The 21,875-nt window shown below is 42.6% G+C and overlaps 1 protein-coding gene across 1 annotated transcript; it reads left to right on the top strand.

Moving 5' to 3' along the window:
• Positions 1–796: 796 nt before the first annotated feature.
• On the top strand, positions 797–21,709 carry hdlbpb (high density lipoprotein binding protein b). Its single transcript, XM_067580672.1, has 28 exons — positions 797–934; positions 3,661–3,740; positions 4,883–4,984; positions 5,241–5,392; positions 5,649–5,864; positions 7,268–7,474; positions 7,574–7,789; positions 9,640–9,846; positions 9,931–10,038; positions 10,346–10,450; positions 10,905–10,983; positions 11,508–11,647; positions 11,784–11,888; positions 12,002–12,115; positions 12,213–12,299; positions 12,476–12,607; positions 13,212–13,430; positions 13,601–13,822; positions 13,969–14,187; positions 14,483–14,624; positions 14,901–15,028; positions 15,178–15,282; positions 15,496–15,630; positions 15,971–16,114; positions 16,288–16,467; positions 16,571–16,687; positions 17,999–18,160; positions 18,337–21,709. Exons 3-28 carry the CDS (start codon positions 4,909–4,911, stop codon positions 18,427–18,429), a joined length of 3,810 nt encoding a protein of 1,269 aa, XP_067436773.1. The 5' UTR covers positions 797–934; positions 3,661–3,740; positions 4,883–4,908; the 3' UTR covers positions 18,430–21,709.
• The last annotated feature ends 166 nt before the right edge of the window (positions 21,710–21,875 follow it).

Genomic DNA, 21,875 nt, shown 5'->3' with positions numbered 1-21,875 from the left:
TGTAAATGGTAGCGATTAAGTTTTTGTAGTTCTGCAAATCAATATCACCAGGAAATGAAAAGTTAGACATCATAAACACAAAAATACTTACTATTTTCAAAATTAAATTTACTATCTTTACTATTTCATAATCATGACTTAGTATCTCAAATATTGGATGTATAATCTCATAATTTTGATTTACTATCATAATTTTGATCATGATCACTTAATAATTCAGAATTTCAAACTGCTCTTTAATAATCTTGACGTACTTTAATCATTTTGACTTAGAAAATCAAAATTATGGCATACTGTTGTAAAATTTTGACGTACTTAAATATTTTTGACCAAGAAACCCAAAATGATGACATACTATTGTAAAGTTTTGACGTACTGTAAATAATTTTGACAAGAAAATCAAAATTATGGCATACTATTCTATCATTTTGACCCACCATGAGTAATTATAATATTTATTATGCATACATTTGTATATATATTTATATTTTCCTTATTAAAGTGGGCTTTTATAACATCTAGGCTGCATATAACTTTAAGATAAGTGTGATGTGTGCTGATGACTGTGGAGCATAAAACAGGCCCTTATGAATGAGAAGTAGACCCGGTCAGTTTGACGTGAGACGTTACAAGGGCTGACACTGTGAGATATTCGATCAGTTATCCATTACCAGCTAGGACACTGCATTTGAGTCTTTAACAGCTGAAGTTAACAGCAGAGCGAGTAGAGAGATATTAACATCACGCGGATCTATTTAACTTGGATGCTCCTGTCGCGCAAAGATACTGCGGCAAATTGGCGTTATACTCGGTGAGTCGTAGTGCATGCGCGTATCGCTCCGCCGGCAGAGGAAATGCTCCTAGACCAATCACATCTGTGTTTACACCATCACCTGTCAAACACACACCCTCGGCTACACTTTCTCTCTGTAAGGTAGGATTTCTGGATATATTTCAATCTTCTTTTTTATTTAAATGTGAACACGGTGGATGAAGTCAGACTTTTGGTATGGTAGCGATAAAACCAGTCCGCCTTTTAACGAGAGGCAGCCGGGGTTAGCAAGGTTAGCATCCCGGAGCTAGCGAGCTGGAGCTGGTTATCTGTCCGCCTGGCTTGTTTTTTTTTAGCCGATTATCAGAAAGTCCTTGCGCCTAATCATCCCCGGCTGAGGTCGGGGCACGCCGCTAGCAGAGGTTAACTTAGCCGTGTAGCTGGATCGGTAACACGGCCGTTTTAATGGCCACAGTCGCTGCCAGGTTAGCATCCATCTGCGTTGCTATGAGCCAAGTGCTCTTTGTTTCTGTCTTTCTTGCTTTCTTTCTCGCTTTTCAATGTATCAGTCCATGTGGTTGTCCACATTAAGTTAGCAGGTGATGCTCCACAATGGGATAATAATAACGCCATTTAGTTATTTAACCCCTTAGCCGGCAGTGGAAGAAGGATTCAGATGCATTATTTAAGGATTTCCCTCCAGACATTGTTTTAAGATGTATATATTAAATACACACAATAACAATTTGTGTCTGATATGTTTTTCCACAAAAAAGTTTAATTATCTTGTTAAAAACCCTAAAAATGACATGCATTGGATCAGATTAATATACACAGCCCCAGTTTCTTCAGTTTGCACTAAAACTACCTGTTCTAGACAGCTTCAAAAAGTAGAGGGACAAGGCAGGGTTTCCTGCTGTCACTTCCTTTATTTGCAATTGCTATTGCCCCCGTCATTAGCCTTTTGGTACAGTACATAGATAAGATGCACTGTAAGTGAGGAACAAGAACAAAATGTGTAGCTTTATATATATATCTGACCCCTGTACCTCTCTATCTCATGTTTTCAATAAACTAAATTTGCAGAAAAGTGAATTATGAATATTCATATATATTTAATTTCAGAAATGTAACTGCAGAACACAAATTGTCTCCTACTTTACTGTAAAGTCAGTTCTTAGTGTTTGTGCACGGGTGGCTTCAAGTTTCCACATCTTACTTGTGTAAGTTGGGTTGTTGTGGTGAAGGAATTTCCCCAAGGTGGCTCAACAGCGGTGCGGTATGAGATCTATCGGATATTTGCACCTGTTTTTTTCCTTTTCTTTTTTTTTTGTTGTGAAAATCAAGATATGTCAGCCCGATCGTGTGTCAGCCGAATGGAGCAGCAGTACCTGACGAACACAGAAAACAAATCATGTTGTGGCAGCAAACAACATTGGCCTACAGCCGAGTCCCCTTAATCCCGGGATTTATGAATGGAGTTTGGCTGGATGCACCTTTAGACTGTATGATTGGTGGACAACTACTTTACCTCAGAGGTTAAATGGCAGCCTGTTAGTCCTCACGGTGACCCGGGAGAGTTTAAGAGCTGCTGGACTGGACCGGGGAAGCAGCCAAACATTCAATACTTAGCGCAGGTTGTGGTGGTTGCTTGCCATCCACTGCGATTTGCTTGTCTATAGTATTGCAATATTGCGATTATTGCGACAGTCATACGTGGAAGTTGAATTTGGACCATGATTTGCTCCAAACTAGTTGTGATGTCACAAATCACGCTTGTAGGCCCGCCCCTTAAAATCAGACTTTCAGTGAGCACAGAGAAACTTTCCATTTTCAGCGGATGAATGTGAAAACAAACTTCAAGCGTCAAACTGTGCACGTATTTCATTCTGCACAGTGAAGCTCAAACATCCGACTGATGGAACAAGAAGAAAAACATATTTTTGAGTGGAGGGAGACTTTAAGTAATAATAGCAGCAGTATAATGTATTTGAAATGGTACCAAAGTATTATCAGCAAAATGCACTTAAAGTATTAAAGGTACTTTTGTGGGAGAATTACCTCAGTCAATGTTAGATTACATTATAATTTTAGTCATTATTACTGATGTATTAATGTGTCTAATATTTGCCTCTGAAATGTAGTGAACAAAACCTGTGTTTATATACAGTACTTAAATAAATATAATTAGTTAAATACCTTCACCATTACCTTCAACATATAGTTTTCTTAAGTATATTTAAAGGTTGTTAAAATCATGACAGTAATATACATATACTATACTATATATTATAATTGTTCATTGGATGAGATGATATTTATATTGAGTGAAATATTCCAACTGAAAACATCTTAGTTATTTACAGCTGCACTGTTTCATCAGATGGAAATATTCTAAATGTTCCATGCATCATTTTAGACACATTTCCCCAAACGTCATATTTGGCATATTCAGCATCTTTGTGATCTTTTGCTAGAATTTAAAACAAAGTGAACAATCTTCAGCTGCGCAGCGTGAGCCTCGTAATGACAAAACAAACCGACCGGCTGCTGTAGGTTTGTAATATTCCCACTGTGAAACCAATATGAGACATCGGGGGCTGAAGTTGCACGCTAGAGAGAGGAAAAAGCAAGAGGCATTATGTTTTATGATTACTAAGTACAAGTGGCCTGGGCTGTTGAAATTGTGTGAAGGAGGGACAATGGGCAGAGGAGATGTGGAGAGGGGAGGGGAAAAAAAAAAGGAAGAGAGAGAATCGGATCCAGACAGTATAAGGTGCAGTGCAGTGTGGGTGTTTACAGTATTAACCCAGCATCCGTGCTGTATAGCTTTTTGATCTATAGTGTTCAGTCTTTTTTTTTTTTTTGTCCTTATCCTTTACACCCAGGAGCTGAAAAACACACTCACACTGAAGCGCCTACGGTAGCCGCTAACTGGACGGACTCTCTGGCAATTGACCTTTTGCAGGTAAGCCTGAGCTCACTTTACACAATGTAGTTAAGACTAAGCTGCTTCTGCTAGATCTGTTCCTTCACAGCGGCACTGTATACTTCTATATTTCCCACATGGCTCGCTTCTTAATCCAAAACATGCATCTTGTGCCTTTTTTCTAGGCTTTTAAGAAGGGGAGGGGAGGAGGGAGGGTTAGGCAGTGTCTCACATGCAGATTTCACATGGCACTTATGATGTGTGAACAGGCACTGAGAGCACAAAGTAACATTTCAGGAGAAGCGATCCTACCGGAACATTTCACAGATATTAGATAATAACAGAAAGTCACTGTTGTGCTCAGCCAGAAGCGTCGCACAGCGAGGGGATGGATTTGCATGCCAGTGAATAAAAACATGTTGATTGTCAAAAGATCAACCGAGTAAGAGATGTAATAGACAAAAGCTGATTTGTTTTTATTAACAGTTAATGTGAGAACAAAGTTTTATAAGCCTCTTGAAAATTATTTCAATTTAATTGCGACGCCGGCAGTTAGTAGCCAAAAAACCCGCAATATCCTCCCTAAATCACAAGACAGCGTTCATGTATACGAAGTCGATGTAACGTGCAGAGTCAGAGGAGCAGTTTGAGGTTTTGCAGGTTTTGTTTTTCTTCGGATTTCCATTTTAAACACAACATGGGGGGAAGTCCCGCTGTTACAATGTAAGCAGAAAAGATCCTGTGATTCTGTATCACAAGGAATGTGAGCAGCGGTTGTTTTTAGTCCGGGACTGCTCTGTCTAGCGTATGACTTGTGATAACCCTGTCCCCGAGGCTTTATGGCACCTTGTGTTTGTCTGAGACTTGCAAAGTGTTAATTGGAGCAGCTCAGGTGGAGCGCGCGGCGTCGGTGCATTGTAGCAATGCCACAGAGGCGGCTCCGTCCTTCTGGGAAAGCAGTCCTGGAGAATATACGACGGTGCAGTCGAGGGAGGGAAGAGGAACAATGGTAGAGACGCGCTTTGAAATGGGCTTTATGTATTTCTAATGGCTCTTTGCGGGTGTATCATCAAGTTATGTGATGGGTTTTATGCAGATACAAAAGCTAATATCCTCCTCTAAGACTGGAGGGTTTTATTTATCGTGTGTTTCTTCGCACTCCATCTTTTCCTTGTCTTTAGTGGAATAGCGGAATAAGTCTTGAACCATGAGCTCAGTGGCTGTGTTGACCCCGGAGAGCTTTGCAGAGCATCGCAGTGGCCTCAAGGACCAGGAGATTACAGGTAATGGCCGTTTTTATCTCTGTTGATAAGGTTTTCATCCCACTACCCCAAGCAAATAAGCTGCCTATTAGCCCAAGAGATCAGATAAAGAATTTCCCCTACGTGCCTTTTTGTGCAGTACGGTTACAATTTCTGATTTATGTCTCCTCTTAATACACTCGCCAGCTGCTCCTCTATCCTTCCACACATGCATACTGTTTTTCTCCCTCCGTTCATCCTTACCTTTTGTCGTCTCTGTCATCTCTCTCCGGTGCAGGCTGCGTCCCGGAGGACGAGGCCTACATCCCCACCTACCTGGAGGCCTTCCCTCCGCTGCCGGAGAAGGGGGCACCAGGGGAGAAGGCCGGGGAGCCGGCTCCAGCGTGGGGGAGCAAGATCAGGCCCATCAAAGCTTCTGTCATCACCCAGGTCAGTCAGCCACCGACTACACATGCAAACAGACACTCCCGCAAGTATACACACACCTATAGAAGACAGTTTATATTGTCAACACTCGGTTTCTGATTTTGACTTGACAGCTACTACTGTTTCATCTATTAAAAATGTAAACACACAAATAATGCTCAGATATCTCCTCTTGAGATGGAGTATTTTTCTGATCGTAACTGAATTTTGCCACAAGCCAGTTTTGCCGCGGCACCCTTCTCACTTCGTCTGTCCGCAGGTGTTCCACGTGCCCCTGGAGGAACGTCGCTACAAGGACAACAGCCAGTTCGGGGAGGGCGAGGAGGCCAAGGTGTGCTTGGACATCATGCAGCGAACGGGAGCCCACATCGAGCTGTCCCTGGCGAAAGACCAGGGCCTGTCCATCATGGTCACTGGCAAACTGGACTCTGTCATGAAGGCTCGCAAGGAAATCGTAGCTCGCCTGCAGACGCAGGTAAACTCACTGAAGTTGTTTAACATTGAAACTATGGAGAAAGTTTAAACAGACAAAATGAAGTACAGTACATCTTGTTATAATCTCAAATCTAAAACATAAAATGGAAAATAGTGCCTCGTTATTTTGGTTTGACATTTTGCTACGGCGAACATGCCCTTTTTGTATCGTCATTGAACACATTGTATGAGGTTTTATTGGTTCAAGCACAGCATGAGCTGGTGTTGAATAATTTGTATTTTGAAGGTTTATGAATTTTGTAACCTCACCGGAGATATTTTTAAAAGGTTACTCCAGTTTTATTTAATATTGCACTTCCATAAGGTTGGGGAACTCTCGAGAGACAGATTTCTTTTTTCAGAATAGTCAAAAGTATAGTTTTACTACCTGGTATGGGTCAAGCTCCAAAAACACTGGACAAAACAATACCCATAATGCAACTTAATATTGTCTTCCTCCCCTGCCTCCTAAATTTCCACATCTTTCAAATCTCACATCTCCAGTTTGTAACGCAGGCTTCCTGTTAAAAGCCCAGGCAGAGATAACCCTCATGACATCATTATGACATCATCAGGGTTAATTTTTCTAATTTTGGAGCTCTTTCCAGAGCCACAGAAGACATTATACATCTGTTCACAGGCTTTAAAAGTCTGGTCTCCTTCTTCTTTCTAAATAGGAAGAAGAAAAGAACATCGTCATCACTTCAGCTTTTTAGATTAACCAGTTTTATTGTGACAATTTGTTACTTTTTTTACTGTGTTTGCTGTTTTTTCCATCCCAGCAAAATGAAATTACAGTGGTCATATTTAGGAGATAAACAAGTATATTTAGATAGAAAAATCTTATCTGTGCAGGCAGGCTGGTTTGGGACAAAATGTTGAGCTGAAAGGTGACCGTCAGCTCCCAAGGGTGGCTTTCATGGGCTTCAGCAGCAAACATGCTGATTTCCACTTCAGTTGGTGCACTGAGGTCCACCTGTTTAGCTGAGCTGCAGTTATTGATACAATAGTGCAGAAAAACACTTTGTCCTCTTCGCAAGGTCGAACACCTTTTGTTTTGTTGTTTATTTTACTTACTGAGTAGGAATAGAAGTAAAACCTCACATATTTCTTTGTTGCTGTCGAGTTCGATCCAATTACTGTCCTCGGTAAACAAGACATGTGAGAAACTAGAAAACTTAATATTCCTGTCACTAATATCATACAAATGTGGAAACTGAGGCTTCAACACCAACGATTGTGGATTTTTATGAAAATGTCTGAACCTGAACTCCTAAGAGAGATCTTTTTAATGCTAATCACATCAGTCCAGGCAAGATAACGTGCCGTGATTCAATGATTTACTGCCAGTTTTCAGTGCGAATCTTAACTTTTTCTCCCCACAACTTCCTCCTGCTTACCCAGGCCTCCGCTACGGTCGCCATCCCCAAGGAGCACCATCGCTTTGTCATCGGTAAGAACGGTGAGAAGCTGCAGGAGCTGGAGCTGAAGACGGCTACAAAGATCGCAATTCCACGTCCCGACGACCCCAGCGCCAACATCCGCATCACCGGCACCAAGGAGGGCATCGAGAAGGCTCGCCATGAGATCCTGCTGATCTCTGCTGAACAGGTAAGCTGAGGGGGGTATATTTTGGTGTAAATATATAAATATATATATACACATCCTATCGTTTGATCGACTTCCTTCTCACTTTCGCTGACTTACCAGGACAAGCGTGCGGTGGAGCGTCTGTCCCTGGAGAAGGCCTTCCACCCCTTCATCGCCGGCGCCCACAACCGGTTGGTGCAGGAGCTGAGCCAGGAGACGGGCGCCCGCATCAGCATCCCTCCGCCCAGCCTGCCCAAGGACGAGATCGTCATCACCGGGGAGAAAGAGGCCGTAGCCCTGGCGCTCAACCGCATCCGAGCCATCTACGACGACAAGGTGCGTTCATTCAAGACCGATTTCTAAGAAGGCTCAATCAGAGGAAAACAAAGGCAGAGATCATATAACCTTGTTCTAACCGACTTCCGCCAGCTTTCATGAGTTTAGAAACGATTTGTAATGTTTAACTGATTACTTTTAAAATGATTAATGGCTCTGCCTCCGCTTCAGAAACAGGGCTTTTATCTCTATATGCACAACAGGAGTCTTTAATCCAGATACAGCTTATTTCTGTCGTCTGAATAGAGAAGGAAGTCAAAGATGATAAAACATTTGCAGTCAGGGCCCCGAAACTTTGGTGCAGCCTATCTGATGACCTTCATGTGGTATTATTATCAGGGTTTCTCTGTCATCCACTAGGGTAACGGTCCATTTGCTGTTATGTATTATTTCTGTTGTTTTGCAATGGCCACAATCCAACCTGCTCTGAACGCTTTGTTTGCAAAGTTACCTCTGTTTCCTCCTCTTGATGATGTCAGATTGTTGGCGTCTGTAACCTTTGTCGCTAAGGTTGTTCCACAGGTTGTTCACTTTGCCCACTCGCATATTTGAGCAAAGAACGAGAAAAAGAAGTTAAATCCCGCTACTACTGTTTGTTTATTAAGCTTCCTGAGTTGCCGGAAGTCTGCGGAGGGGCAGCTTCCTGGAGCTGACCAATCAGAACAGAGTGGGCTTATAGGGACGGGAGCCTTAAAGAGACAGGAGCTAAAACGGCCTGTTTCAGACAGAGGCTGAACTGAGGGGCATAAAGATATAAATAAGGAGTTTTTTGAACTGTAAATCATGCAAATATATTCCAGTAGAGCCCCAGAGTATAAATATAGAAAACATGCATGATACATCCCCTTTAGTAAGCCCTAAAAAAATCATTTGATGTAATGATGCTGAAAGATTTGCCCTTTTCATCAAAAGTTCAAAGCAAAAAGCAAAAAAAAGAGCGTACAAAAAAGCAGAGCAAGAACCACAAAGACTTGAGTCTTACGTGTTTGTTTACATTCCTACCCTCCATTCTTCTTTGTTTACTCGGGATTTAAGTCGCTCATCCAGTAATTTACTGCAGCATTTTGTCTGCCAGATTTGGATTTGCATTTTAGACATTCAGGCAACGTTTGGGCGCCCACAACGTCTCCGGTTGTACAATCCAGTGCAGATATTAAATTTGTGGTACTCTGGTTTTACCACGGACTCTCTCTCTTTGATCACTTGTTTACTCTGCTTTCTGGATCTAAAGCTTCATCTATGATAGAAATGTTTAAGTTACCGTTTCACACACAAATAATATGTGATGATGCATCACACGGTATGTGATAATGTTGAGTTGTCAGTAGGAGCCTTTTATTTTTATTTTAGTTGGTGTCAGTATCTACCACACACAAGAAACTATAAAAGATGGATGGATATAACCTGGAGAGGAAGTGTGTGTACCAGATGATCGCTGGTGATAGGCAAGCCGGAGATAATGCGGAGAGAAAATTGGATTTCACCAGAGAACAACAGGATGAGAATGCTAATGTCATTTAGTGCATATGCATGAGAGGCAAAAACAAATGTATTATTTTCCTCTCTTGTTTTCCTTCTCAATCACTTTCTTTTCTCTCGCTGCTCACCTCTTTCCAATTATTTCCTCATGTCTTTCTGTCGCTCGACCCTCCTTTTCATTCTATTCACGCCAACTTAATCTGTTCTGTCCTTCCTGTTTCCTGTCTTTCATCCCTCTTTCTGTCTCCTGTTGCGTCCCCGTCCATCCCTCACGACGCTCCTCAATTTCCCCCGCTTCCTCCCTCTTACCGTGGATGTCCTCTCCGTGCCACTCGTCACTTCTAATCGTCTACTTTTTCTACCCCCCGCAGAAGAGGAAGACCACCACCATCTCTGTGGAGGTGAAGAAGTCGCAGCACAAGTACATCATAGGCCCGAAAGGCAACACTTTGCAGGAGATCCTGGAGACCACGGGGGTGTCTGTGGAGATGCCTCCTCTGGACTCGGGCTCAGAGACCATCATCCTCAGGGGGGAGCCCGACAAGCTGGGACCGGCGCTCACACAGGTCTACGCCAAGGTGAGGGAGAGTGTCAAACAATGTCTTTAATATTTTCAAGCCTCTATCATAGTTTGCGGATTAAAACTTTTTGTCGCTTTGCAGGCTAAGAGCGTGATGGTGGTGGAGGTGACCGCTCCGGCCTGGCTGCATCGCTTCATCATCGGCAAGAAAGGACAGAACATCGGGCGGATCACGCAGCAGCTGCCACGGGTAAGAGGAGAAGAAGAGAGGAGGGGGAGGAATAGCAGCACTAGGGGGGCTGAGTTAGAAACCAGGAGATAAAATGCAACACAAATCCTGCAGTCCTGCTCCTGCAATATGATAAAAAAATATTTTGAGCATGTAGGATAAAGGGTGTATCGCAGTAGCAGCGCGTCGGATCTTGTGTCTTGTAAAACAGAACCGCACAGCAGAGGACTTGAGGTGTGCTTTGATAATGAGGAGAATCATAACAAGGTGGGACAGGAGAGGTGGCTCTTTGATTGGTTCTGATTCATCGGTGTGTGTGTTTGTGTAGGTTCACATAGAGTTTACGGACGGCGAGGAGCGCATCAGTCTGGAGGGGCCGACAGAGGAGGTGGAGCAGGCTCAGGCCCAGATACAAGAGATCATCAAGGACCTGGTCAGTACATATGAGCTGAGTTTCAATGTAGCTGTTACATCATCATACTTTTGTTAATATGGTGAAGATGTCATGATAACAAACAAATACAGTCTCACAGATTATTTTTGTCAGGCTTTTTGCTTTTATTTGACAGTGTAGAGACAGGAAGCTTGTTAATAGGACACATTTCTCATCAACATATTTTCTGTTGACATACAACTTATTATATTTCAAGAATTGAAATTGAAATGAACTGATGCCGTAATAACAGTAAGAATTAAATGTAGAAATGTTGTTTCTCTGTTAATAAATACACTTGAAAAGCTGAGAGAGACACAGAAGAGATACAGATTAGACTGTATCCGGTCATTAATGTAATATGTGGGATTGATGTTTTCTCCAGGCTCCATGTTTACATTCATACTGACAAATGTATCAGTCTAACATCCCTCTTTGTCCCCTCTGTGTCCAGCTGGTGAGGATGGACTACACTGAAGTCATCATAGACCAGCGTTTCCACAGACACCTCATCGGAAAGAACGGAGCCAACAGTGAGTAGGCTTCGGTTTTGCTGATCTCAACAGAAAAAAACTCTGCTGTGGTTAAGAGTTTGAATGCATGGTATTAGAGAGATTAGAGGAAACATCTACCAAATGCATTCTTCTGTATCAGACTGTAGTCCGGTGATAGAGCGGTGGACAGTCAGTTCAGAGACCCTGCATCAAATTCTGTGCTCCAAAAATGTTTAAAGCAATTTAACTTGTAAGTGTAGCTGTAAAAAAAAAAATCAAAGAATTTGATTTGATCCAGGGGTGGTTTGGCAAGTTTCTAAGAACATTTTGATACTTTTATTTTCCATCATGAAGCTGGTCGATATTAGATTTCTTTTTAACTGTCTGAGTGCAAGGTCACCACAGCCAGTCTGCACCATGAAAAACCTACTTTTTTAACTTTTTAGAGCCACTTTCAAGCCTGCAGATGGTTAATGTTCAATCCTCAAAATGTTTTTGGGTGAAAAACAGTGACAAAGCTTTGAAAATGCAATCCATTCTTCTCCGTCCACCCTCCCCACCAGTCAATCGGATCAAGGAGCAGTACAAAGTGTCAGTAAGAATCCCCCAGGACTCGGAGCGAAGCGGCCTCGTCCGGATCGAGGGGGACCCCAAGGGAGTCCAGCTGGCTCGCAGAGAACTCATCGAGATGGTCCAGAGAATGGTGAGAATGGGGTCAAAGTTTTGGTTGGTTCATTCAATCATTCTGCTGGTTGGTGTAAGCCAAAAAAAGCTCTTTACACAGACTACAGAACGGCCTGTTATCACTTACATTTACACTTTTTTTCCCCTGCTTCCAGGAAAATGAGCGCACCAAAGACCTGATCGTGGAGCAGAAGTTCCATCGGACAATCATTGGCCAGAAGGGAGAAAAGATCAAAGAAGTTCGAGACAAGTTCCCCGAGGTGGATAAATGTTCTCCCCTGACCCTCACTGTAACATATCTCACCCCTTCATCATTGTAAAATAATTAGTTTTGATTCAGTTCTAACTGAATTATTATCTGATAAATCTCCAGGTTATTATCAATTTTCCCGACCCGGCGCAGAAGAGTGACATAGTCCAGCTGAGAGGGCCGAAGAACGAGGTGGAGAAATGTGCCAAGTTCCTCCAGAAAATCATTGCTGACCTGGTATGACCCACCGCTGCTGTCTTTCATCATCTCTGTCTGTCTCACACATGATTATCGTGGACTTCACAGCGTCTCTTTCCCTTTTTTTTTTCTGCAGATTGAGAACAGCTTCTCGCTCTCCGTTCCCATCTTCAAGCAGTTTCACAAAAACATCATCGGTAAGGGCGGCGCCAACATCAAAAAGGTGAGGCCTTTAAGAATACTTTGAAAATGTGAGAAAAAGACACTTGAAAGATTTTGGATGACTCTATATCAAAGACAATCCTCATAGTTACCGTGGCAGCTCTAAGATATTGTCGTCAGAACAAATGTTACTTTATGATAAAGACAGAAAATAACAGATGTTGTTTACGCCACCAGATCCGTGAAGAGACCAACACTAAGATCGACCTGCCGACAGAGAACAGTAACTCCGAGATGATCGTCATCACAGGCAAGAAGAGCAACTGTGAGGCAGCCAGAGATCGAATCCTCGCCATCCAGAGAGAACTGGTGAGAGATGGTTTTGTCTTTTTTTTCTTTTTTGGTGCTTAAAGTTGCTGAGAAGATAAAAAAAAATTAACTAGATTTTTCACTTCACCTTATTTGCCCCAAAAAATTTAATTAAAACAACAGATGTGATGGAAAAATATTGAGACATTCAGCAGCAAAATGCAAATGGACATGATGCTGTCTTTTTAAATGTTTACTCTTTATTTTATGCTTAATTTACCTGATGTTTTATCTTGATGACATCATTTTAACTCAAGGTCCACTTATTAGGTTTTTTCTGGAGTTTTGAACAGTATTCCATGGTCTTCCTCGGTGGATAGAGATACTATGATAAGTATGAAACAGTTCAGTTGTTATCATGTGGCCGTTATCAAGTCCCATACTTCGGTCATGTGATGAACACTTAGCTATCTCCATGACAACCGAGCAAACTCCGTCTGCTGAGGATGACTGCAAAAAGCGGTGAAAAGCTTAAAAAAACCTAATCAGTGGAACCAATATTTTTTTTAGTGTCAGATTTTTTTAGTGACTGAAGAATGAACCCTCTCAGTTTGATTCTGATAGAACCAAAAATTACAAACCTCCTCTGTCTTCATCCCTCCAGGCCAACATTAAGGAGACGGAGGTCACCATCCCAGCCAAGCTGCACAACTCTCTGATCGGCTCTAAGGGCTGCCTCGTTCGCTCCGTTATGGAAGACTGTGGCGGCGTCCACATCCATTTCCCCTCTGAGGGCTCCGGCTCGGACAAGGTCACCATCAGAGGACCCGCCGGTGAGGTTGAGAAGGCCAAGAAACAGCTGCTGCAGCTGGCTGAAGAAAAGGTTTGTGGGAGTGGGGAAAGAAAGGTTTGAAGATTGGTAACCAAGGATGGATTTAAGAGTTAATAAAGATGAGGATGAGAAGAAGGACGTTACTTTAAAGAAAAAGGGAAGCTGAAGCCAATTACTTAAAAGTCTTTCCTGTCCTCTTTCCTCCTTCCTGCCCTTTTCAGCAAGTCAACAACTTCACAGCTGAGCTGCAGGCAAAGCCAGAGTACCATAAATTCCTGATCGGTCGTGGCGGGGCCAATATTCGCCGTGTACGGGACAAAACGGGAGCTCGCATCATCTTCCCGTCACCGGATGACACAGAGCAGGAGCTGATCACCATCGTAGGGAAAGAAGAAGCTGTCCGTCAGGCCCAGAAGGAGCTGGAAAGCCTGGTCAAAAACTTGGTAATTACCTCCTCATTTGAAGAAAAAAAAAGTAGAGACCTGACAGCAGAAATAAAGTGGCTTTCATGCCTCTCATATCCTTAAATATCCTCTTTCTCAGCTCAAATATTCTCCTCTCACTACTTTTCTGCCGTCTCCCTCTCCAGGACGACGTGGTGGAGGACAGCATGGTAGTGGACGTCCGCCACCACCGCCACTTCGTGTGCCGGAGAGGCCAGGTGCTCCGCGAGTTGGCCGAGGAGTACGGCGGCGTGGCCGTGAGCTTCCCTCGTACGGGAGCCAACAGCCAGCGGGTGACTCTGAAGGGAGCCAAGGACTGCGTGGAGGCTGCAAAGAAACGCATCCAGGAGATCATCGAGGACCTGGTAAAAAAAAAAAACCCATTTAACAAACTCAGAGTCAAATATGTGTCATAAGAAAATGTGTTTTTGCTGAGATGAGTTTCATCCAGAGAGAAACGACCTCAGGCACCTGAACGGATCAATATCTGTGTTCACACTGAAGCTAAATCAAATTATTAGAATTAAATTAATCTGAAGGTCCCAGAAATGCCGTCAGTACCGGCTACATTTAAAATTTTCCATACGAGCAAGAACATTAAGTGTTGTGTTGTTAAGTGTTACCCAGCTGCCTCCTCTCCTCCTCCCCTCTCTCTCGCAGGAGTCCCAGGTGAGCGTGGAGGTGGCGATCCCTCAGCGACACCACCGTGCCATCATGGGGCCTAAAGGTTGCCGCATCCAGTACATCACCAGGGAGCACGAGGTCCAAATCAAGTTCCCAGAGAGAGACGACAGCGCCGCAGGTCAGAAACGCAAAACACAAGAGAAGCGTACCTGCATCTATCTATTTACCACAATAAGAGCACAAACAAATTCCTCTAGAAGAGTAGAAATTAGCGCCCAAGTTTATCTTGTCAGTGAGTTTAGCAGGTTTATGTCAACTGCTAATAGATAATATTTTAATCCAAATCCAGCCTCGGTTATAGAAATTGTAATTGTACCCAAAATGATGTGTTTACATAGGAAACAGACAAGACAAAAGAGGTGTTTCAGTACATTTTTTTTTTGTAATATTACAGGCCAGGAGGCTTCACCACAGGAGAACGGAGAAGTCAGTCCAGAGGCGGAGTTTGTCCCCCGCAAATGTGACACCATCACCATCTCTGGGCGAGCAGAGAAGTGTGAACTGGCTAAAGCCGCCCTGCTGGTAGGCGCAGTTCTACTTCTGTTTACTCTTTATTTGGAACATTTAATTTTGAATACGCTTTTTTTTTTTTTCTGTCTCCCGTCATCTCTGTCACTCTTCATCTCCTCCTCCTCCACTCATTCTGTCTCTGCCTCCTCCTCCTCCTCCAGGCGTTGGTGCCCATAACGGAGGACGTGGAGGTGTCTTATGAGCTGCATCGCTACATCATTGGTCAGAAGGGAAGTGGAATCAGGAAGATGATGGAGGAGTACGAGGTTAGCTGACGTTTTGTGGCTCTCTGGTGCCATCTGCTGGCCGAGTGACATTTCATAATGCAGGTCAAAATGGCCTCGAGTACAAGAATACAACCTTTTTACTCATCAGTTCTGACAATCTTAGATATTATTATAATGTTTTTGATTGGTACAGTGAAAAAGGAGTGAAAAGAAGGAGTTTTTCTTAAAATTTTGGTGGTTTGGCACGTGCAGGTGAACATCTGGGTGCCACAGCCAGAGAAACAGCTGGATGTGATCAAGGTGACGGGCCTGGCAGCCAACGTGGAGCGAGCCAAGCAGGGTCTGCTGGAGAGGGTCAAAGAACTGCAGGCCGAGCAGGAGGACAGGGTACACGCATGCACATTTAGTTATGAAATAAAATATCTTGTCTCAGCAAGTCTCCAGCATCTCAATCTTATCATTATAACTGTGTTGTTGGACATCACAGCTCCTCTTTCTCCTTAGTAGTTGATAAGTTGCCAACACCAGAATTAAAGCTTCTTCTACTGTTGTGCTTGTTGTTAGTCGCTATGGAGATCTAAACTAAAAGACTAAATACACAGGATACTTCCTCTTGCATGTGCAACATCTATAAATTGTGAATATACAGATCATATGCAATGTGATATGGCTATACGTTGAAGATATTTGAGATCTCGCTGAACCTCGCTGCTCCGTCTCCTCTCAGGCTCTGCGTAGCTTCAAGGTAACCATGTCCGTAGATCCGAAGTTTCATCCCAAGATCATCGGCCGCAAGGGAGCCGTCATCTCTCAGATCAGAAAAGACCACGACGTCAGCATCCAGTTCCCCGACAAAGGAGACGAGCAGCAGGTGTGTGTTCACTTTTAAATTGATGCCGTTTTAGTAGCTGATGTGGGATGAAAATGAAACGGCACATGTTTTATCTTCCGTATTTGACTTCCTCCGATCCTCCGATTGTTTCCTACTTTCTAACCTTCGGGTTCACTCTCCGTCTTTCCATCCTCACCTTCTCCTCCTCCCAGGATCTGATCGTGATCTCGGGGTACGAGCGTAACGTGGAGGAGGCGCGTCAGGCCATCCAGCAGCTGGTGGCCGAGCTGCAGGAGATGGTGAGCCAGGACGTTCACCTGGACCCGAGGACCCACGCTCGCATCATCGGCGCCCGCGGCAAAGCCATCCGCAAGCTGATGGAGGAGTTCAAGGTTAGACGGGACGCTAGCGATGACGGAGGAGAAAATTTTTGTTTCTGTTGTTCTGTTTTTGTTGTTTTTTAACCTGTTCATGTCTTGTTCACATCTTGTTCAGGTGGATATCCGGTTCCCTCAGCCGGGCTCTGATGAGCCCGACAAAGTGACAGTGATGGGCCTCCCTGAGACGGTTGACAACGCCATCGACCACCTGCTCAACCTGGAGGAAGAATATGTGAGTTCACAGTGATGTAGATCTGCTTTTTTTTTTTTTACAGGGAAACAATAAGATTAATAGTGTAGCAACACTAAATTCACCCTCAGTGTTTATCACACATTTAAATCAACACGTCTCTGACACAGTCACAACAAATACCGAACACTCTAAGCTTCAGGAGGAAGATTTAATTGCTGAACTGTTGAATTGGATCGCATTGGATGTTACATTCTAATTTACATGTTCATGTTATTGTAAATCCTCCTGTGCAAAATTAAACAAAAACATTCAGATCCAGGCAAAATGAAAACTTAAAATTGAAATATGGATGAAACACATATTTACTGGTTATTCAGGCAGATATTTTCTTGAATATGTTTCTATCTTATTATTATTATTATTATTTTACACCTTTCTTTTCTCATTATATTTTATTATAATACCTTTTAATACCTCTTGAACCGAAGGCTGTCTCTGTTTACTTTTAGGCTTGTGGCACTTTTGCGACGTGTCATGCCAGGAATGCCATATTGTGTTATTTTTAAGTTAGGTTTATGTTACCCAGTGGTACCTTACATGTTCTAGGATACTTTTTATTAAAGGGCGCGTACGTTATTTTTTGACTTTTTGAGGTTTTTATATCATTCTGTAGTTTCACAGTAGTGTTCCACATGTATTCAAATCCAAAAATTCAAATTTTGGCTGAAGTACGTATATTTTAGTATCAAAATGCAATTTTCCTAAGCCTTTCTAAAAACTTTTTCCATGTGCCCTGACGTAGGTTTCTGCATAAAGACGTTGCTACATATAAACCAAAATAAACCAATATAAGCCTCCTAGCCGGCCAAGCCAGCACTCACTGTTGCTGCTGTTCTGCTAAATGTACTAACAGACAAACAGATGGAGCACTCACTGTTACTGCTGCTCAAAGTTTAAAAAAAATAAACTCTGAGCTCTCCTCCTGCCAGTAAACGGCTCCGGATCAAAGCAGAATCCGGTCTGACTCACGGGTGTTATTCGTCCCGAAGCTCCGGCTCTCTCTTCCAGAGCTGCCGGCACTCAGCAGCTGTCTGTCCCTCCGCTCCGTCCGGCGCATTTATAAACACCTCACACACTCAGACTCAGCGCTGCGGCAAAACCCGGAAAGGAACGCAGGTGGAGTCGTCCTTTTAAAAGAAAAAACTGATGCAATTCGCACTTGTGATGTCCAAAAGATGAAAACCGGACACTGACCCACCAAACATTTACAGACAATAAACACCTCAGCGAGCAGCAGAACAGAAGGAGCCTGTTTCAAGATCCGTTTTTTTCTCTCTCCACCTCTCTCAGATGCTCAGCGTGACAGAGACCGAGACCTTGGCGGCGTACATGAAACCTCCGTCACGTTACGGTGGAGGGGGAGGAGGAGCGGGAGGACTGGATGACGGCAGCGGGGGTCCGGCTAAAGGCTTCGTGGTACGGGACGCCCCCTGGAACGCAGCAGGGAACAAGGTGGGACCTGCAGTTTTTCATCTTACACTTTTTTCAGCGTGTATAAATTATGAGTGACAGCTAATCTTGATCACTTTGAGAAGGATACATTTCATATTTTGTATATTCATCATTTAACTCTTTCCTTTCCTGTCATCACTGTGGTGTATCAACCTCTTTGTATCTGCTTGTTCCAGGCTCCTGACATGAGCAGCGCGGAGGATTTCCCCACGTTCGGGACAGGCGTTGCCCCGAAACAAGCATCCGCCTGGGGCCCTAAGAAGTTCTGAAGCGGCTCACCAGGAGGAAAGGAGAAAAAAAAAAAAAAAAAAAACTTCTGTAAAGTAGATGATGAGAGACAAAACAAATCTCTAATCAAATTGCTGCTCACCTTCCCTCCTCCTTTTTTCTCCTCCTTTAGTGACCTCCCTTTGTCTCTCTTTTTCTGTAAAAACCCTTCCTATCGTCCTCCCACAACCAGCCACAATGAATTCTGGGAGAACTATCTCTTCTTTTCCCTCCTCGTCTGTCTCCTCCTTTCCCACCTGAGAGGAAAAAAACAAAAAACAAAAAAAAAGAACATCTTGAGTGCTCTCTTCGTAGTATCGCTGTCCCCGCTCTGACTCTCGGTTACACCGCCCCCGCCGGTCTCGCTGAAACATTTCAAAAACGGTACCCACCTTTTTTTTTTTTTCCCTCCTCTGACTGCCAAACTCCCCCCCACACACACACAAAATCAAACTACCACCTCACTGCAGTATATTAGAAATGTTTCAACTCTTCTGCTGAGTCAGGGAAGTGGAGTCAAAGAGCACCAGTGGAAATATCTTCGGACAACTGAAGCGAGACGCTTTCGGGGAGGCGGGGGTTGTGTATCCAAGCGAAATCTTGGATTTTTAAGCTTATAAAAAAATTAGGGGGGAGTCTGTGTTTTACTGTAAGAAGAGTTTGTAAACATCTTTTAAGGTTCTTTTCCTGTGGTTTTTACAAGGAGGATTCTTGTTGGCTCACCTTTCACTCTAATGTCACTAATGCGGTGCAGCAGGTGAGGTAATGGGCTGCGCGTGTGTGTGTGTGCGAGTGTGTGTGCGCGAGTGTGTGTGTGTGGATTCAGGAGAAGTTTTGTAAATCCCGATTTTATTTATTTCGAAGCTGGGAGCAAAACAGCTGCTGTAGTTGACTTTTTAGAGGTTTTTTTTTTGTTTGTTTGTTTTTGTTTTTAAAATGATGAATTTAAAAGATGTGGAAGTCCTGCACTGATTGTTTGTTTATGAAGGTCGTTTTGTCACAACTGTTTATTTATTCAAAGAACGGAGCCATTTTATTTGAACTACTGTGATCATGCGTTTTTATAAAAGCACTCACTGTAGCTTGATGCTTACAACCTTATGTTTGGGAGTGAATGTCGTACGTCAGAGTTCGGGAACATGTTACCAATAGTTATGTGTAAGTGTACAAAGAATTTTTCGCTATTTTTTTAAATTGTGTGGGATTTTTTTTTTTTTTTTTGGTGTTGTTGTTGGTTTCTGGCATATTTGGAAGACTGTATGTATGTATGCGTGTGTGTGCGGGTGGAAGTTAAGATGTATATTTGAATGAAGCTGAACCAAACTTTTACATCCATTGTCTTTGTCCGTTTGTCTCTCTTCTCAGAGCTGTTTCTTGAGCTCATCTGGGGTTTTTTTTTTTTTTTTTTACCCTCGTAGCCCCTCATGAACACTTGATCATTTCTGTCAACATACACACAACGCTGTTTAAAATCTGACCTCCCCTCCCAAAAAACAAACTCACAGTAACAGCTGCACTTTGTTTATTTCTTTTACAAATGCTTCACACATTTTTTTTGTAGTAATTTGTAGCAAAAACTTTTGTTGCCCCTTCATTTTTCCAGTTCTGAGACTTAAAACAACACGTCCTGTTTGCTGAACTGTACTATTGGCCCAGATTTTGATCAGTTTAGTCAAAGCTTCCTCATAACTGTCTCGTGTCTTAAGAGAATAGTACGACATTTTGGGAAATATGCATATTTGTTTTCTTTCTGAGAATTGGATGAGAGAATCAATAAAGGCGGGAGGTGATTGTCCTAGCTTAGCATAAAGACTAGAAGCAGGGGGGGAAAGCTACAAAGCACAAAAATACACTTCTTAATTACTAAGTATTATGCTGTACCGTGTTTGTTTACACAAAAGGCAGGAAAAAAAGAAGGAACATAAAAATTACAATTTGAGGTTTTACAGGGAGCGCTGGAACTATTTCTTGGCGAACAACATCTGGGCGCAGTGATTGCCTGTCACCATGAGGTTGCTAGGCAACCAGAGGAGATGCTGCGCAGAAAATGGCGGGCGGATTGATAACTGTTGTTTGAAATAGTTCCAGCAGCAGTTAACTACCTCTAAAACTAAAAATTGTTGTTTTTATACATGTATGTTGGTGTACGTATTAAATAATCAAGATACAGCATGTCAGTTAGTAACATTTTTCCCCCACTTTGGACACAATCAGGCTAGCTAGTCCTTGTTGTGACCCTAGCACCGTTCCGTCGTTCAGTTAAATAACGGTCGTAACGTCAAAACTTCAAAAAAACAAACAAACAAAAAAACGTATGTCGTTTGTATGTTCAACAGCAGTTCAGAGATGTCACAGCTTTGTGCATATTGTACAATGTTTGTTCGGAGCAAAACCAGCGTTTATATCCAATATTTCTTGAGGCTGCGCCGCTCCGCTCTACTTCTTTGCTGGACGTAACGTAATCTAACGTAACGTAACGTAACGTAACGTAACGTAACGTAACGTAACGTAGAGTACTAGCCAATCAGAGGCAGAATAAAGCTGGCAGCTACTGACGGCGCATGCCAGACTCCTAACAAACATTTTATTATTTCTAGAAGACTGAAGGCATCTATTGTTGGGCTGAGGTCACGTTTGATTGATACCAGTCTTCTCATCTAATTCTCAGCAAGAAAGTGAAAAAAGGAGTATTTCCCAAAATGTCAAACTACTCTTCAAAATGAAGCTAAAGGGCCGAGAAGAGCTCAGGACCAGAGTAAACAGCTATAAAATCAGTGGACATTAAAACAAAAACAGAAAAGAGAGAAAAAAAAAACTCAGGGTCCAATTTAAAATTTCAAGCTGGTGCAGAAATGAGTCTTTACAGCTGATTAGTGAACGAAACCGACTATGCAACCCAACAGGATCATACAGCAGATGTATGTCAGTGCTATCTTACTGTACTTTACTACAATTATGGCATCATTATTTGTTTGTGGGACATCAAACCAGTCATTTGTCTATTTTTAGTTATCGAAATCTTGGCTGAGTTGAGTTGCTGCATTTTGAAGTTACTTCATGTTTGTTGTTTGATCTTAAAATGGCAGGACAGAGCTGCCCCAGAAGCAGCCACTATTTCTGTAAAAGCTATGAAAATACCCACTATTGGCCTTAATGAGTAATAAGTCTACAGCATTTTGAAAAAAGGTGTGATTGAGTAAGTATGCAACACTGCAATAACATGTCAGTGACCGGACTTTTTTTCCTACTCTAAATAAAATTTGACAAAAAAAGGAACCAGAAGTACCAGTAGGTTTTGTCTTTTCTTCATGGCATTTTATTGTTGTTTACCCCCTCCCTCCCTCCCTCCCTCCCCTCCAAAAAAACAACAGTTTAACCATCCTTCTGTGCATACTGTCTGTCAGTTTATTTTTATTTTTTATAAATCAGGAAGATATGATTTGTTATG

This window comes from Thunnus thynnus, chromosome 22 (assembly GCF_963924715.1).
Source record: "Thunnus thynnus chromosome 22, fThuThy2.1, whole genome shotgun sequence".
Taxonomy (NCBI): Eukaryota; Metazoa; Chordata; class Actinopteri; order Scombriformes; family Scombridae; genus Thunnus; species Thunnus thynnus.
The sequence above is the reverse complement of the archived record's forward strand: the minus strand, read 5'-3'. Positions and strand labels throughout refer to the sequence as shown.

Excerpts from the sequence above, each read along its gene's own strand:
- hdlbpb (XM_067580672.1), top strand. The coding sequence starts at position 4,909 with ATGAGCTCAGTGGCTGTGTTGACCCCGGAGAGCTTTGCAGAGCATCGC. Across the intron at positions 11,648-11,783 it reads TCGAGATGGTCCAGAGAATG|GAAAATGAGCGCACCAAAGA; the intron begins GTGAGAATGGGG and ends CCCTGCTTCCAG. Across the intron at positions 15,029-15,177 it reads TGGCTAAAGCCGCCCTGCTG|GCGTTGGTGCCCATAACGGA; the intron begins GTAGGCGCAGTT and ends CTCCTCCTCCAG.